Source organism: Leucopleurus acutus, assembly GCF_964270905.1.
Source record: "Leucopleurus acutus genome assembly, chromosome: 5".
In the NCBI taxonomy this organism is placed as follows: Eukaryota; Metazoa; Chordata; class Mammalia; order Artiodactyla; family Delphinidae; genus Leucopleurus; species Leucopleurus acutus.
The window spans coordinates 66960113-66979422 of record NC_139147.1 but is presented as its reverse complement, the minus strand read 5'-3'; the positions used below and the strand labels follow the sequence as shown (position 1 = coordinate 66979422).

At 35.4% G+C, this 19310-nt stretch overlaps 1 protein-coding gene across 2 annotated transcripts in view; it reads right to left on the bottom strand.

The window, feature by feature from the left end:
- The window catches only part of STXBP5L (syntaxin binding protein 5L), a 377334-nt gene extending 358701 nt beyond the window's left edge, over positions 1 to 18633 (bottom strand). Inside the window, exons 1-2 of one of the 2 annotated variants that reach the window (XM_082839711.1) lie at positions 18505 to 18633; positions 17094 to 17290 (exon numbers count right to left, since the gene is read on the bottom strand). In XM_082839711.1, the coding sequence (XP_082695837.1) occupies positions 17094 to 17282 (189 nt within the window). In that variant the 5' untranslated portion in view covers positions 17283 to 17290; positions 18505 to 18633. The remainder of the gene's footprint in view (positions 1 to 17093; positions 17291 to 18504) is intronic. The other variant, XM_082839710.1, reaches the window with a different exon arrangement.
- Between the last annotated feature and the right edge of the window lie 677 nt (positions 18634 to 19310).

Here is a 19310-nt window from a genome sequence, read left to right as displayed (position 1 = left end):
AAAATAAATCAATAAATACATGTAAATATATATATGTATATATATAAATGAAAATCATGAACTAGGGAATATTTTCACAAAAATATAATAGACAATTGATTAGTATGCTTTATAAAAATGTTATACAAACTAATAGAAAATTACTAAGAACAAATAGATAAGAGGGTAAAGGATATGAAAAAATAATTCATGAAAGAAGAAACTCAACTGGTTAATAAATATATGGAAAAATAATCAAGGTCACTAATAATCAAAAAATACAAATTAAAATAAATTCTATTTTTCATCTACTGAATTAGAAAAAATATTTTAAAATATCTAAAGCTGGTGACTATTATTTAACTGGCAGTTATATATTACTAAAGTGAGTTTAAATTGGTGAATCCTTTGGAAAGTAATTCAGCAAGATATATAACCCAACTCATATATATATATATATGTCTATATAACCCAACTATTTTACCTCTAGGAATCTAGTCTGAAGAAATAATAATAAATATGCTGAAGGTTTAATGCTCACAGACATTCATAACAGCATTATTAAAAGAATGGAAAACTGAAACAACCTGAATTTCCAATAATAAAGGAAGAGTGCATCCACTAGATGGACTGTTCTAAAGCCATTAAACTTATGCAAAGAAAAAAATCTTAACAACATGAAAAAAATATTAATGTTTAATAATAAGCAAAAAAAATCCTAGGATGTAGAATTCTATACAGGATCCACAACACAAACCAAAATACAACTGAGAGACTGAACATACAATACAATATGTAATACTGGACCAGGTATGACAACAGAGCTCTGGTCCACAACTCTGCAGCAGCAAGTAAGCTCAGAAAACCAAACCACAATCCCTGCAGCAATCATTCCAGGAAGCCAAACCACAACCTCTGCAGCTATCAGCCCAGAATATTAAGATTTGGTCAATGACTGCTGGGCTTCCTAATTTTTGCAGACCCCTCCTCCACAACACTTCAAACTCAGTACTAATAAGAAAGGCAAATATGATTCCCAAACCCATCATATAGGATGCCCTACTTATAGTTAGTCTGCCTCCAGCTTCTCATGCCAACAACCTCCAATAAGAGCAGACCTTACTCAGCCATAAAAAAGAGTGAAATAATGCCATTTGAAGCAACACGGATGGACCTAGAGATTATCATACTAGGTGAAGTAGCTCAAACAGAGAAAGACAAATATCATATGATATCACTTATATGTGGAATCTAAAAAAATGATTCAAATGAACATATTTACAGATCAGAAATAGACTCACAGACGTAGAAAGCAAACTTATGCTTACCAAAGGGGAAGGGGGGGAGGGATAAATTAGGAGTTTGGGATCAACAGATACATACTACTATGTATAAAATAAACAAGTATGTCATAGGAAACTATACTCAGTATCTTGTAATAACCTATAATGGAAAAGAATCTGAAAAAAGAACATATATATATACATATATATAACTGAATCACTTTGTTGTATACCTGAAACTAACACAACATGGTAAATCAACTGTACTTCAATTTAAAAAAAAAAAAGGAGCATACCTGAAGCCTACCCTTTTTTTCAGTATAAAGCTTTCCCCACTCCCTTGCTGGTCTTTGAGTCTTTGCCAAAAGCAAGTAATGGTCACTGACTCCCTTGCTATAGCAAGCTTTGCAAAAACAACATCTCTTCTCATATGGGTGGTCATTTATTTCCAAATAACAAAAAACTAAACAAAAAATTCTGATATAAAATGTACCTCAAAAAAATCACTAATCATTTTCTGTATCTGAGTATTCAAAGTACAAATTTGAATAATTTAGGAGTGTTTTCTCTCTACCTGTTGTATTTTCTGTTATGAGCATGTTTATATTTGTAATAGAAATGTAATTTTTCAATAAAAATATCTGATGGACTATTACTCAGCAATAAAAAAGAGAAAAATTGCTGATAGATTCAACAACACAGACATATATCAAAAACATTATGTTGCATGAAAGAAGACATACACACACACGTAGACACATACACACAATACATACTGTGTGATTCTATTTATATGAAGTCCAAAAACAGGCAAAACTAAGCTATGGTGATAACAGTTAAGAATTCATTGCCTCTGGAAAGTGGTGGAAGTAGAAACTGACTGGAAAGGGGCAGGAAGAAACTTTTTAAAAATTTAAGATATGCTATATCATATTTTGACTGATGGTTACATAGTGTTTATAACTGAAAACTCATTGAATTGAGCACTTAAAATCTGTTAATTTTATGATGTGTAAATTATACCTCAAATTATTGCTTCCCTGCTCTTTCTTATGTTGCTTTCAGCTGTCAGCTCTCGAGTGTTCTGCTCCTAGTATCCAATCCCCTCGATATTTATCTTTTACTCCAAGCTTCTTAAACCTATAGCTCTCCTCAGAATAAAATACATGGGCATGTGAAAAATGTTTAAATTAAATAAAATTTTTATCATAAATGTATAATCCTGCTTTGTATGAAGACAGAAATTAGGTTAGTTATCAAATAGCATGATTTGAAGATAATTCTTTGAGGATTACACTGAGCATACCAAGTTTAAACACCTTTCAATCCTTTAAAGAGAATACTGATAAATAAAAGAGAATCTGTGACTTAAACAGCTATTTTGGTATATTAATAGTCCCAATAAAACTATTAGACTTGTTAGGAGAATGAAAATTGTGGCAAAAGAAATATGTTTTAAACATTTTCCAGGTTCTTTCATTTTAGAATAAAAGAGCTTTTAGTCAAGAGAATAGAAATAGAAAGAGAAAGACAATAAATATGTTAAAAATGATGCAAAAATAGTAGAAGTACAAATAAAGAGGAGGGAAGAAGCAAAGAATTTAAGCCATTTTTTTTAATTTCATTAAAAAAAATAAAAGAGGAAGTTTTATAAAACTTGCCAAAAAAATGAAGTACACATGATGCAAATCATTAATCCCATAAAAATATAAATGGTTCATATAGTGTGTGCTGGCCTTGCAAACTCATTCCAAAAAAATGATGACCTAGTTAAAAAGTGCCTAATATAGAGTTATACATAATATAGGTCTTTAATAAATAAGTACATAATAAGTAATATACATAATAAGTAAATGAATTCACCTAATGCCTAGGCTAATACTAATACCTGTGTCAGAACAAAGGAGTACTGAATATTGATCAGTTTGAAATGTAGAGAAATACTGAATCACTATGTTGTGTAACAGGAACTAACATAGTGTTGTAGGTCAGTCATACTTCAAAAACAAACCAACCAACAAACAAACTCATAGAAAAAGAGATCAGATTTGTGGTTACCAGAGGGGGTGGGGGGTGGACGTTGGATGAAGGCAGTCAAAAGGTACAAACTTCTGGTTATAAAATAAATAAGTACCAGGGATGTAATGTACAAAATGATAAATATAATTAACACTGCTAATTATATGTGAAAGTTGTTAACAGTAAATCCTAAAAGTTGTCATCACAAGAAAAAATTTTTTATTTCTTTAATTTTGAACCTATATGAGACGATGGATATTCACTAAACTTACTGTGCTAATCAATGATAGATGTAAATCGCATCATTATGTTGTACACTTTAAACTTATACAGTGCTGTATGTCAATTATATCTCATTAAAACCAGAATTTAAAAAAAGAGTATTGAATATTACCTCAAATAGCAACGGAATTTTGGTTAAGATAGAACTGGAAAAAGCAAAGAAAGATCCTATAATAAATAAACTACCAGGAGGCTTTTGAATTATATAAGTAACCAATAAAAATAGTGTACAAATTATTTATAAATGGATTTCTCAATAAATCAAAGTACGTTCCTCATCAGTATTCTGCTCCTCCTCTTAATGCACTCTAATTCATTTCTTCAAGTATATTTAGTCTATTAATCTGATATCCTATAATGTAGAAGAAATCTACGTTAATAGACTTGACCAATCCACTTTCAGCTTCTTGCTACATAATTCTAAGTAGCGTGAGTCCTTGCAAATGTTTTCTTTTTTCACCTGTCTTTTAAATATTCACTTAAAAAAAGAGACGTGCAACGGGATCCCATCCTATCCCTCCAGTAAGTTATTTCATAGATAAAAATTAATACTGTTGAGTGCAACCTAAAAAATCTACTCCACTCTTATTCACTTTGATATATCCTATGTCTTTAATATTTTCCTCTTTTCTAATATTCTCAGGGAAATATACCCCACAGTAGCAACAAACGTAGGAATAGCTCAGGCTGACTTAAAATATTATTTTCCAATTCCTTAAAAGATGTGACCATCTCTAGAAAATAACTTTTAAGTCTACTTTTCATCTTGTGGTACACTGCACAGCCCACCCACTTCCTCACATATAGTCATCCAGTTCAGAAATGAATCAGAGAGCTTTGTTCTCAACAACACACACAAAAGCACAGGATAGCTGATCTCAAAACAAACCAACAGACTCTGTAACAGCACACAAATTGAACTAAAGATAAGTTCAAGTCAGATGAAAATGAAATGTGGACCTTGTTTGGATCCCAATCCAAACAATTCAATTATAAAATGATACTATGGAACAATTTAGGAAGTTTAAACATTAACTGCATATTAGATTATATAAAGAAATTTTGTTAATGTTTTTAGATGTGACAATGGTTTGGGGTTCATAGCTTTTAAAAGAGAGAGGGAGTCCTTATCTGATCTCTGAAGTTTTTACAGATAAAATGGTATAATGTCTGGGGTTTGCATTAAAATAATGAAATGGGAGATGAAGATTTACAAAGTTGATAATCGTTGAAGCTAAGAGTTTATTATACTATTGTCTCTGTTGTTATTTGGTTTTCCATAAAGTAACTGAAAACAAAAGACAGGTGAAAGTAATGAGCATCTTTGTGAAAGGCAGAATAATGGCTCCCCAAAGAACCTGTGAATATGTTAGGTTATATGGCAAAGGGGAGTTAAGGGTTGCAGATGGAATGAAGACTGCTAATCAGTGGACCTTGAGATGGGGAAATTAATCTGGATTATCCTGGTGGGCCCAATGTAATCACGACTGTCTTTAAACGTGGAAGAGGAAAGCAGGAGAGGTAAAGTGATGCAACGCGAGAAAGATTCAACTGGCCACTGTTGGCTTTGACGACAGAAGGGGGCCACCAGTCAAGGAATTGTGAGCAGCCTATAAAAGCTGGAAAAGGAAAGAAAACACTCTCTCCTAGACCCTCCAGAAAGGGATGCAGTCCTACCAATGCCCGGATCTTAGCCCAGTGATGCCCATTTCAAACTTCTTACCTCCTGAACTATAAGATAATAAATTTGTGTTGTTTTAAGCCACTAAGTTTTTGGTACTTTGTTGCAGCAGAGATAGAAACTAATACAATCTTCTAGTAGAACCACGTATTTTTATATGGAAATAAAGCACAGAGTTTACTGAGAATTCAAATGAAATATGTATTCTCCTCAAGTAAAGAAAAATTTCCAAATCAGATACCCTTACTTTTTTTGTTGTTTTTTTCGTTTAAAATAATCTTTTACTGCTCAGGATATTTCTTTTTCTTGTGTCTTATTTTGTTTGTTTTTGTTTTCTTTTTTAATAACTATAAATTCAATTAGGGAAGCTTGCCTTTGTCTTGAAAAACAAAATAACAAGGCTTTTATATCATGCTAACCTTGTCTTGTCTTGAGAGAGGGAATTATCTTGCAAGAGTAAAATTTATACCATGAATGATGCAGGTCTAAGTTTGGTGGTACTAAAAGGAGAAAACAGAGCACTGCTGACAAAAGTATAATCTGTTGGTGGCATTTGTGGAAAAGAAGCCCTTGCAAATTTCTAAACAACAGTAAACTCTGTTAGGAAGATACCCTTACTACTTTAAAGGGCAAACCATACCTCTATTTCCCACCCTACTCTTCCTTTTCTGGTAGCCTCAATTTCTCTTCTGTGGATAGACTGCATTACCCCCCTACAATATACCAAAATGCTATCAGAATCTACCATCTCTGCTACTTTCCCAACACTTTTCTCTTATTTAAAATCAATTTACACACTTACTCTTAAAAGTACTAATCCTATGAATTCTACTCTCTATTATAGTGTGACCTTAATTCTGTCCATCATTTTACCATAAATATTTTTACCCTAATCAACTTCCTCTTGGTCTAATTCAGCTGTCTCTTGGTAGTTCTTGGTTTGTTTGCTTGTTTTTCGTTTGTTTTGTTTTCACCATCCTTGATCTCTTTACAATGCTGAGATACTCTTGAATTTGTCTCTTAATAATCTTTCTTAAGAAAGCTTCAGATTATCTGCTTCTACTTTTGAGTTTTCCTCATATCATTCTGCTCAGTTCTCCTATGTCTCCTTTGCTAGCTTTACATTTTCCATCTACTTAAATGTTGACAAACTAAGCATTTCCCCCAGACTCAACCTAACTTCTCAATTTACTGTACTACTTATTTTCAAACTTTCTTTGGTTTGCAGACTTATAGACAGGTTTTTAGTCAATTTATAATGAACAAATTAGACTGAACATTAAGCCATCCAATAAATTTTCATGACAGTCTAATTTTATTGTGTTCATTTAGGTAAAGTACTAGATTTCTAATGTGACTGAAATCTATAGGTGATTAACAGAGGAGAAAAACTGAAGAAATATAACAGTTTTCTCTAGCTACCCTACCTTTTAAATCCAGGTATTAAACCTACATCTAAAACCACCATTATTTGTTGCTTTTATGCTATTTTCAATCCAAGAGATACTTACTGTATATACATAATCCAATTATAAGACACAACTAAAATTAATACATTAAATATTATATATTTTAATTAAAATTCATTATATTGATAATATATCATCATTACATAATATATTCAAAGTCATTCTCTACACCATCAACAACAATTGGTAATTTGGGGCCTCCAATAGAACTAAAATCATACTCTTCTTTCTAATATCTTACGTAAGTCCAGAAAGTACCATAAGTGATTTCTCTGATAAGTCAACCAAAACACATTATTTCACTCATTAGAGTCAGTTGGCTGAGAATGGTTTATGACCTAATCATTTTTAACTCTGTATAATAAATATTTTTTGAATGATAAACTTGTCAAAATATCTTCTTGTATTCCTTCAGTGACTATGAATGCTCCATTTAACCAAGCCTCTCTACATGTATCACAGTAGGCCTATTATGCACTTTTTGGAAGTCTTATATTCTATTGTTTACAACTACCTTCCATAAATCCTTTAAATACAATTTCTATTTTTTTTTCTAAAACTTAATCACTGATTTTCTAGCAGTCCTTATAGATAACTTTTAGCTTTACTTAGATAAGTAGAAATGATTCCCCAGTATGCTTAATATATATTTTTAAATAAAAACACTTGTGTTTAACACACATCAAAAGATTAGCCTTCAAATAATAAAAAGAAGAAAAGTTGTCTTCTTTTTTAAATTAAAAAAGAAAAGAACCCTTGCTATAACTAAGATCTTTTATAAAGATTATTATTTTGACAATTAATTAGGAACAAAAACTCAATTTTCTCTGAAGAAAAACTCAATTTAAAAGCTTAGAACAGGACTTCTATTGTACTTGAAACCTTTAATGGATACAAAGTTATTGCTATTAAACTAATATGTAAATGGTTCATGGAACCATAATGTAGGAAATCAATATAATCATTCTATCATTACAAGTAAACTATGAAATTTAACTATGATTTTTCACAGGCACATCTTCAAGTAAAGTCGGAAGGGGTCTACAGAAATGCACTAAACTTCAAGAGATAGGAATCTACTCTAATCATTACTGATAATCCTACAGATAACCAAAGTCAGAAATTACACAAGATTTTAAATTAGTTCTATATTGAGACATACACAAAGCACGACACCGTTTGTTTTTAAGGACATAAGAACTGCCATACTAAATGAGACCAACAGCTCATTTTGCTGAAAATATACTAGCACCAAAGGACCTTTTGTGAGAAAACATAATTGTTCTCTATGGTAACCTAAAAAATTTGTAATCATACTTCCCACAAATCTATAATTCCTTACTCAAGTCTGCCCCTGCACCCTTATGCTCTCAGGATAGGCAAAGTAGAGAGCCTAGAGTACTGAATAACTTGGCTTTGGTTTTTCTAGCTCTTAAAAAAATTTTATTTTAATTCTTTTTGGTTCTTAAATTTGTTAACACCTCAATCCTAACAAGAGAGCTTAATTCTTTTGGTTTGCCTCCATTACTATTCTTAAAGATGTCTATTCGCTACTGTACATTCTAGTGACGGGAGCATGAAGTCTTTGTCAGATGCTTTATCCATAATAAGTTATCCTGCAGTGTCAACTGTACTATGTTTTATTCAACCCATTTATAAGTATAGAATGAGACAAGTCCACACATCTCAGCGAATCTTGTATAGTTCTTTTAATGAATGAAAACTGCAGAAATGTGGAACTATGATCATGGTCTTGTGCCAATCTCAGGTACAGAATCTCCCAAGTAAAATGATATGAAATTGGAAGAATATGGGACAATGAAAAACCTGAGGAAGGGATATCTAGGCAATTAATCTCCTTTCAGCTTTCCAGGGTCCTGGAAAGCCCAACTCTCCACAGTCCACGACCATGTTTCTGAGCTTACACCAGTTTATCTGGAAAGATCTGATATTATGTTTGGTATGAATATCATGATTACAAATCCATTTCCATGTAAGAAGTTACACTAGTTACCTACACATTGTCTCTGACACCATGACTATTTATAAATTCAACTTATAAATGTTGATGAATAGTGAGTTGGTTAATTTAAGAGTTTATTCAAACTTCAGCTATTACGCCATCTGGTTCTAATGATATATTTATTTTGTCTATTTTGTTAATTAGGTATAGAACATCCTGTATGTTTGTCACTGTCAGTCTAATATTTCTGAATTGTTCCCCTAAAAAGATCATTTGGAAACAAAAATAAAAATTGAAATAAATTTAACTGAATCTTTCTACAATCTTCTTTTCCATATCTTTCTAAAAAATATATACCATGTTCCTAAAGTGGTGTCACTCTTTTGCTCAGTGGTTTCCTTGTGTTTATGTAATATAAAATGTATTTAATAAAAGCCTTTTCCAAAAAATTGTTCAAAATATATCTATTTTGCTCTTAATACATCACTCTATCAGATTCCTTGCTCTCATTTATTCACTCAACAAATATTTGACTGCCTTCTATGTGGCAAGCTCTGCTCTAGGAATTAGAGATAGTTGTGAACAAAATAAAGCTCTGTCCTCATGGAATTACATTATAATAGGAGAAGCAAAAAACCAAGCAAATAAATATATAATTTAATAACAGGCAGTTATAAGTGTTATCAAGAAAAAATATCAGGATAAGGGTAGAGAGTAAAGGGGATGAGCAGTGGTCAATGAAGATCTCTCGGAGAAGTTAACAGTTGAACTAAGAATTAAATGATGTAAAGGGAACAAGTAATATAATTATTTGGGGGGAAAACGTTCCAGGTAAAGGAAACAGCAAATGCAAAAGCCCTGAGGCAGGAATCATGTCTGAGAAACAGTAAGAAAGCAAGTGTAGCTGGTGCAGAATAAGTAACAGAAAACAGTTGAAAATCATGTCTTGTCAGGGGCCAGATCATTTAGAGCTTTGTAAGACATAACAGGACTTTTGATTTTATTTTTAAGAGAAATGAAAAGCCATTGAAGAACTCTGAGCAGGAATGACATGATATGATTTAAATTTTAAAAGGATTCTTCTACCTATTATGAGACTGTGGTGAAGATTGAGTGAAAGCAGGGGAAACCCGAAAAGGCCATAAAATAGTAGCCCAGGCAAGACATGTGGTGGAAGAGACATGGTCAGATTTGAGATGTATTTTTAAGGGAGAGGCAACAGAATAGTCTTTATCTTCTCAAAGTCTCTATGTTTCCTAAGGAATTAATCATGTTGCCTTTTCTAATAAGTAAGAAAAATGAAGCAGAAAAAGTACTGGATTTGAGAATCAAAAACCAGAGCATTAAACTTATCTATGTCTCTTACCAACTTGGAGATGTAAGGATACCACTTAAATTCTCTGGTCTCAGATATCTTCTCAGTAAAAGGAAAATATTAACACTACCCTTGGCTTCTTTATAGGACTGTTACGAAGGTCAGATGGGATATTTTGCAGATGAAGCTTTCTAATTTTAACTTAAGCAAATTACTAGATTAACAAAAACTCTCCATTCTCTTTGTAAAACACAGATTGATACTAATGGTTCATTAAATGCTTGAAACTAGTAAACTTGTAGCTAGAATACTCACACCCTCCTGCTCCCAGACTAACTAGGTGTGGGCCAGGTAGCTATAGGGATGAACACAAAATAAATCTAGAAAAAAAATATATGTATATATATATATACACACACACATATGTATGTTCATCTATACTTTGTATATAGGTCTGTGTATATATATATATATATATATATATATATTCATCTAGATTATACACCCATGTGTATAAACTGTCAGCTGATATATATACATATATATGTATACGTATATATATATAATTTATTTGCTTGTTGAAATATATATCTCATCTGACACTGAAGTTTCCTCCTTATTCTACTTTAAACAAACAAAAACTGAAAATTGCACGTAATGAATTTGGGACGGTTTATGGATGAGAAATTCACATAGAACTCTAATCAGAGAACCAGTGTGCAACAAAATAATCTTGGTCATTTATCAAGTGATTTGTAAATTGATGCATATTTAAATGTTTTCATTTAAAATAAAATGTTTAAGACATATATCATTATTAATGACTTTATGCTTTAATCTCTTTTCAATTAATCAACCAACCATGTATATGCTACTTCATTTATAAAGTATATCAAGTGCCTGCTATACTGGTTCTCAATATTGACTGTGCATCAGAATCTCCTGTGGGGTCTTTTTTAAAAATGCATGTGCCTAGGCCCAATTCCTAGAAACTCTGATTTTCTAAGACTGGAGTAGAACTAGAAATCTTTCTTTTAGACAGAGTTAAGAACCAGTGGCCTAACAGGTAGTGAGCACCCTAACAATAATAAGAAAATAAAATATAATTGTCTCCCAGAGTTCATAGTATAATAGTAGTGACAAAAAAATCTTTTTTAACCACAATAAGTTGCTAAATTCACACTAGAGCAGATGCTATACGCAAACAGAGAAGAGGAGGAAAAAAAACCTAACTCTGCCTGGGGTGGGTAGATGAGGAAGGCAGTGGTCAGAGCTGGTTTCATATAGATGGTGTTTCAACTACAAAGTAATGAAAAGTAACTGGAATTCTCTAATTATATTAAAGCTGGAAGAGATATTCTAATCTGTAGCAATAAGCTAAGAAAAGGCGTTGAGATATGAGAAAATATGGTGCTTTCAGGGAATACAATATATTTAGTGTATCAAGGAAATGAGGATGGAAAGGTAAACATGAGCCCCTTTTGAAAGGAACTATATAAAGATCAATTAAACAGTTTGAAGTTTAGTGTATAGAGCAGTGGTTTCAAATTGTGTTCATGGAATTCAAGTTTGGAAAAGGCAGTTCATTACTGCACAAACATCTGAACAACATGGGAATTCAAATGCATACATACTGAACTTAAAACACTGCAGTAAACCGATGCCGTTAACCTGTTTTTTGCTGACCTTGAACAAAAATTTCTTCTACCATTTCTCTTTTTGAACTTCATATAGATGTGTCACTGATTATAAAGGCTGTACTTTTACTTTTTTAAGGTTAGCAAATATCCTACGACCTGTCTATGGATAATATCATACAACAAAACCAAATATAAAAAAGTTTTTTATTTATTGACTGAATAATTTATTATAATTTATTTTTTTAATGTACACCAATAAAGTACCATATTTATTTGTTTTAATAGGTGTTATTTTGCTTGGATTTTACATAAGACCCTTGTTTCTAGATCACCACTGCTCTAGGGAAACCAACATAGAATTTTTAGCAGGGAAAATGACATAATTACATTATAATTCAGAAATAACCATTATTATAACAAAATGAATTGGAATAGGGTAAAACAAGAGGTGACAAAATCAGTTAGGAAGTGATTTCAAGAGACCAGGCAAAACAAACACATGAAAGAATACTCAACATCATTAATTAGAGAAATGAAAATAAAAACTACAATGAGGTATCACCTCACACCGGTCAGAATGGCCATCATCAAAAAATCTACAAACAATAAATGCTGGAGAGAGTGTGGAGAAAAGGGAACCCTCTTGCACTGTTGGTGGGAATGTAAATTGATACAGCCACTATGGAGAACAGTATGGAGGTTCCTTAAAAAACTAAAAATAGAACTACCATACGACCCAGCAATCCCACTACTGGGCACATACCCTGAGAAAACCATAATTCAAAAAGAGTCATGTACCACAATGTTCATTGCAGCTCTATTTACAATAGCCAGGACATGGAAGCAACCTAAGTGTCCATCGACAGATGAATGGATAAAAAAGATGTGGCACATATATACAATGGAATATTACTCAGCCATAAAAAGAAATGAAATCGAGTTATTTGTAGTGAGGTGGATGGACCTAGAGTCTGTCATACAGAGTGAAGTAAGTCAGAAAGAGAAAAACAAATACCGTATGCTAACACATATATATGGAATCTAAAAAAAAAAAAAATGGTCATAAAGAACCTAGAGGCAGGACGGAAATAAAGACGCAGACCTACTAGAGAATGGACTTGAGGACACGGGGAGGGGGAAGCATAAGCTGGAACAAAGTGAGAGAGTGGCATGGACATATATACACTACCAAGTGTAAAATCGATAGCTAGTGGGAAGCAACCGCATAGCACAGGGAGATCAGCTCTGTGCTTTGTGACCACCTAGAGGGATGGGATAGGGAGGGTGGGAGGGAGGGAGACACAAGAAGGAAGAGATATGGGGATATATGTATATGTACAGCTGATTCACTTTGTTATACAGCAGAAACTAACACACCATTAAGCAATTATACTCCAATAAAGATGTTAAAAAAAAAATGGGCACAGGTTCGTGGTGCCCCAAAACAATTACAATAGTAACATCAAAGATCACGGATCACAGATCACAACAAATATAATTATAATGAAAAAGTTTGAATTATTGTGAGAATTACCTAAACGTGACACAGAGACATGGAATGAGCAAATGCTGTTGGAAAAATTGTTCCAATAGAATTACTTGACGCAGGGTTGCCACAAACTTTCAATTTGTAAAAAGCACAGTATCTGCAAAGCGCAATTAAGCAAAGCACAATAAAATGAGGTATGCCTGTATACGTTATGCTTTATACATTGCAGTATTCAAGGTTCAAATTGTCCCAAATTTGGCCAATGTGAACTCCTTGAAGTTGACCCCTGTATACACACAATCCCAGTGGTATGGAAAGCATTCCTGCTTTCTGGCATAGCAAGAGGTATCAAGTTCATCTGGTACATTTCCTGCCCGGGACCTAGAATCAGCCATTCTTTTCAAGAAGCCCTTCTTCCTTTTGTTGGTAAATGGCTTTCAGAGACTATGATCAGCACTGGGGATGCTCACTTCTACTGTCACTATTTCTATGCCCTCTCAGTAAATAAAGCTAGGAAATATGTGAATTTCAGAAAGAAAACTAAATCATGCATTCATATGGATATTTCCAATTGAAGTGAACAATTAAATCATCAATTATTATATTTGTATCCCTTTGCTTTCACACTGAAAATCTTGGTTTTAATGACATTAACATGATTGCGTATTTGCTTATGCATATACATAACATATACATATATAATGTATATTATGCATAAAATAGTTTCAAAGCTACAAGACTAGTATTACTACTAACAACAGAACTATCAATTGTGGGACTTCCCTGGTGGTCCAGTGGTTAGGACTCCAAGCTTTCACTTGCATGCTTTCACTTGCACAAGCTGTGTGGTCAAAAAGAACTATGAATTGCAACTGAATATTTCACTGTGGTTCTTTTTGCTCTTTAGGATATACCTCACCATGGAGGTCCATTAAAAGTTTGAGTTTTTTGTTTTTTGGTTTTTTTTTGCGGTACGCGGGCCTCTCACTGTTGTGGCCTCTCCCGTTGCAGAGCACAGGCTCCGGACGCGCAGGCTCAGCAGCCATGGCTCACAGGCCCAGCCGCTCCGCGGCATGTGGGATCTTCCCGAACCAGGGCATGAACCCGTGTCCCCTGCACCGGCAGGCGGACTCTCAACCACTGCGCCACCAGGGAAGCCCAAAAGTTTGAGTTTTAATGTCATTTGAAATAATTGTTTTTTTCTGTGTGGTTTATACTATCAATTTTATATACTCCTAGGTTGTGGTATTTGTTTCAGATTTGTAGGAGTTTTTTTCCTTTTTGATCCAAATTTTTTAATTATATGAAATGTTCACATGTTCCAAAATCAAAACTATAAAACAAGGTGCAGTCAGAGAAGCTTTTTAAACACTTTATCCCTCCTTTTCACAATAAAGGTGTTTTTTAAGGTTATGAAATTGGACTGAATTGTTAAAGAGAACCTGATACCAGAGAGAGATTCAACAGAGTGCATTGTTAGTAACAGTTACAGGGGGGAAATTACATGTTAATGAAATAAGCCTTATTCAAATCAGTAAACATGTTATAGATCCAAAATAAATTTTACATACACACACACAAAAAAGAAGAGACCAGGCAAGAAAATACGGTGGAATGAACAAGTACCGGAGATGGTGAAAAGGGAATAAATTGTAAAAATACTAAGGAAATAGGATAGAATTTGACAACCAATCAAATAATAGAGAGGAAGATAGTTTTCAAAAGAGCAGATTCTTGATTTGTACTTTAATTTTGGCCATATTGAAAAGGTAGAAGTACTCAGAAGGTACCAACTGCTTAGTACTCAGAATAGAATGTTCTTTGCACATCTAATCAGTGAGTCCAAATTAATTCCCCATTTTAGTAACAGTTTTAATTTTGGAGTTTCCTTAATGCATCTTTACACATTTTATTACAGTCCAGGTAACCTAAAGTCATATAACCACTTTTTAAAATTAACTATATTCCTATCTAAAGATGTCACAGAACTTTCCCCATTTAGTGAGATTTCAATACTATTAGTGTTCAGCTCACATAGCTTTCTATCCTTATAATTTCTTTGAATATTGTTACCTAATATTTTATAACCCACTGGTTATAGTCATTCCACCAAGAACAAGGTGATTTTAAAACTTTAACAATCATATAAATATGCGTTTCACTGCCTTTTCCAACTTATACATTGCCTTCACCTAATTGTCTTGTTTGATCTTCCCAACTACCCTCTTAGGTAAGAAGAGCAGAAATACTTATTACCATACTACGGATGAGAAAATCAAGTCACAAGGCAGATAAATGGCTTTCCAAAGAATATGTGGCTGGCAAGTGGCAGAGCTTTAAATAAAATATAAATTTTCTGATTCCTAGGCCAGTGCTCTACCTACCATCCCATATGTTTTTGAAGTAATACATATTTAACTTCAGCCACTTTGCATGACTGTCTTGCCTAAATAAATAGGAAGGTGATTATCTATCCCATTTTCCTCTCTTGCATTCACCCATTTCCCCTGAAATGTTTTACTTAAAACCTTCTCTACCAGTTTATACCATCAACAGTCCAATGCCATTCTGTTTCAGAAATTTATCTTTTCTATATCAAGTTTACCTCTACTAAAACTATCCTGCATTACTATCATATTCACGAACTGAGAGACTTTGGAAATTTTTTAAGATTCTTGGAATGGTAATAGTAATACATCAAAGATTAGAGAATCAGGGCCTAAGTCCCCTGCTTAGCAGTTCAAATTTGGCCTTTAGGACCCTTTCACATATTTGCCTCATGACCACTATTAAGCTCCTCCCTAATCTGACAAAATATCTATTATTTCAAAGTGAGGACAAAATTGTATACAACTTTGTATACAAAATTGTATTGTATACAAATTTCACAGGGTAGATTAGAATTAAATCTGTTTATCTAACCTAATTCTAAATAAACTCGCTTTTATGTAATTTATAATATTTTAGTAATTATAGATTTGTTTTTATAATGACCCTACTGGGAACAGAAATTAAGGGAATAATTGAAACTTATCCCATGACACATAATCTGTTTACTACAAAAATAATTTTAATAATTTCAAAAAAATTTGTGTTGAATTACTGAAAAATTTAATACTTAATTTCAAAAATTTACTATTTCTTCTCATGTATTCAAACACATTTATAAAACTATATTCATCTGCATCATATGAATGACTTGGTAACTTTCTTACTGCACATGACACGTCAAAAGCACATTCTTAGGCTACCCCCCAAAAAAGGACAATACAAATTATAAATCACTTGATGTCAGAAAATAAAACAATTATCTCTATATATTAACACAATGCTTGTTTTGTAAATTCTCATCTCTCCCCATCAGAAACTCTTTCTTTTGCTTATTTATTAGAAGTTCAATATTAAAGTATAATTACCGAAAATGCTTCCTCACTAAACCAGAACACAGGCTATTTTTGAGTTCTTACAAGTATTAAGCCCATAGCGTTTGTTTGTTTGTTTATTAAGAATTTAAAAATCTGGGTGTGTTTTTATTCAGAATTTTAAACACTGCCACTAGATATTTTAAAATGGACATATTCATCTAGCTCTTATCCACTTAATTCTAGCAACATCTTAATAGCTTTAATCATTTTATACTGAACAGTGAAATAAAATTAGTTTCTCTGAATGACAGCATGGGATTAACTATTTATACATAAATATTAAATTTAAAAAGTAGTCCATTAATGGGCCTTAATATTATCTTGCAGAGTCTACTTTTTATGTTTGCTTATTTCCCTCTTAAACTATCATTGCTTTTTAAGTTGATGCTTGGAATATCTTAATTCAAACTGACCTACCCACAAAATTCTCTGCACCAGACTCTCTGATACTGGCATCTCAACAATTTCCAGTCCCTGGAGTGTTTTAATTCTTTCCTCACAGTAGTAAAATAAAGAAATAATAAGCTTTAAGCCAATTCAAAACTTACCTTACAAATCTGGAAATAGTCTGAAGTCAAGGTTTCCTGAATCTCCTCTCTGAGAACCCCTGCAGTCCCTCCTGGATGCATGGAACCACTTCCAGCCCCGCCACCACTGTTACTGCCACTGCTGCTACTACTGCCAGGGGAGGAGGCAGTTAAGCCATCCAAAACTTTTCGGAAATTAAACTTCTTCATTTTAAAAACTGTTGAGAAATTCAAAGGAAAGGGTGACTTAACACATGGAATTATACGTGGGTAAAAGTGTTTAGCTTTTCATCAGTCATGGCAGTAGCCAGTCCGCATTTTACGAGCATTGGCTTTCAATGAGTAAAAAAAAAGGAAAAAAATCAACCTTTGGTCAAATTTTAATTCTAAAAAGCATATCCTTGAAAAAGAAAAAGAAAACACAACTCCAAAAGCACCAGTATTCCCTCCTCAGACACCAAATTTTCAAGGGCTTTATCCCCAGCTGTAGCTACGCTTTATCAGCACCGGGGTAAAAATAAAAGGCAGTGTCATCATCGTCATTAGCATTATATCATCATTATTATACAATCAAACCAGAGTCCATCAGACCAAGACTCTCTTTCTTAAAGGTGGGCTTTCCTCCTAAAGGTTGAGCTCACAGTATTTTATTTTCAGAAAAATGGTGGTGGGGGAGAGCTCGTATTTATTCTGCCACCACCTTCTGGGCTTTCCCTCATCATCTTCAAAGCTCCCTTTTTCTCAACAGGAAACACGGGGTGGTGAGGGGGCCTTTTTCCATTTCCACCCGGTACAGCCCGGACCCCAAAACACTTGCAGGTGACCCACAGCAACAGCCGACGGGAGGGGCCAGCAGCGGCGCCGACTGCCTCCGCTTCCCCCTCCGTCTCCCCCTTCCCTCCCCGAGTCTCTGCCCCCACCCCGCTGCTCTCACCCTCCACACCACCACCACCACCACCACCACCACCACCACCACCACCACCACCACCACCACCACCACCACCACCACCACCACCACCACCACCACCACCACCACCACCCCCGCCCCGCTCTGCCCGCAGCCGCCGCCTCGCTAGCCCGCCCGTCCGCTCTCCCCGCAGCACGTTGGTGGCTCTTGGGGGACATGAGGCAGTGGTGACGACGGTTGCGGCCCGAGTCCCGCCACAGCCTGCTGGGCAAGGAGAGCCGCCGCTCCCGCGGTCCCTCCCCGGGCCGAGCGCCTAGGCGCCGGGCTCTCGCCCGCGGGCGCGCTAACACGCAAACACCCTCACACAGACATTCGCGCGCCCAGCCAGAGCACACGCAAACACCCTCACGCAGACATACGCGCGCGGGCGCTCACGCGCACAGACACACACACAGGTGTGAGGGAGCCGCGGTTGGACGGCGGCGTCGGCGTCCCAGAGGGATGACTGACTCCCGACTTAGGCACCTTCCTCAGCCGCTACTATCCGCCTGCCAGCCCGGAAAGCTGTGAGTGCGGAGAGATGCGGGCTCGCAGGCGTCGGTCCGGCCCGGCTCCAGCCGCTTCTCCAGTCCCTCTGGTAGCAGCGTCCGGCGCTCTCCGAGGTCCTACCGGAGCAGGCAGTCTCCACCGCAGGCTCCGCCCTCCCGCCGTGGGAGGCAAGCCCCGCCCCCAAACCACCCCCTCGCTCGCCCGCCCCTTCTCCCCTGGCTGCTAGGGGCCCGCGAAAGGGGCGGAGAGCTCCGGTACGTCAAAGGGCGGGAGTAGCCTCGGCTCCAATCCTAGGCTCCAAATAGCCAAGTTCCGCGGTGCGAGGCGCGGAAGAAATTTGTGGATAGGTCGAAAGAAGCGCCAATGAAAGGGGGAGGGGAAAATTTAGAAAGGCAGGTGAAGTATTTGATTGACAGCGGTATTGGCCACTATGCTGGGGGGCCGTGCTTTGTGGGCTGTAATTGGCGCTACCTGTTGAAGGACACAAGTGTGAATCAATAGAATGCCAGGAAGCGTGAGAACTTGGGCGCCTTCAAGGCTGCAGGAAGGGTTTCCCTAGGTCTGACTCTGGACAATATTGTGATTTGAGCAACTATTTTGCAGTTTACCACCTCTGAGCCTCTTCCCGCTCTCCAGGTGCATCTATGGGCTTCCCTCACTGCCGTGCTACTTGTATAATTGTTTAACAGGTCACATCTGCCAAATGGATTGTTATTGCAATAGAGTTTTGGAATATACAGCCTTTCAGATCCTGAGGAATGAATCGCTCACCTTGTTCCAAT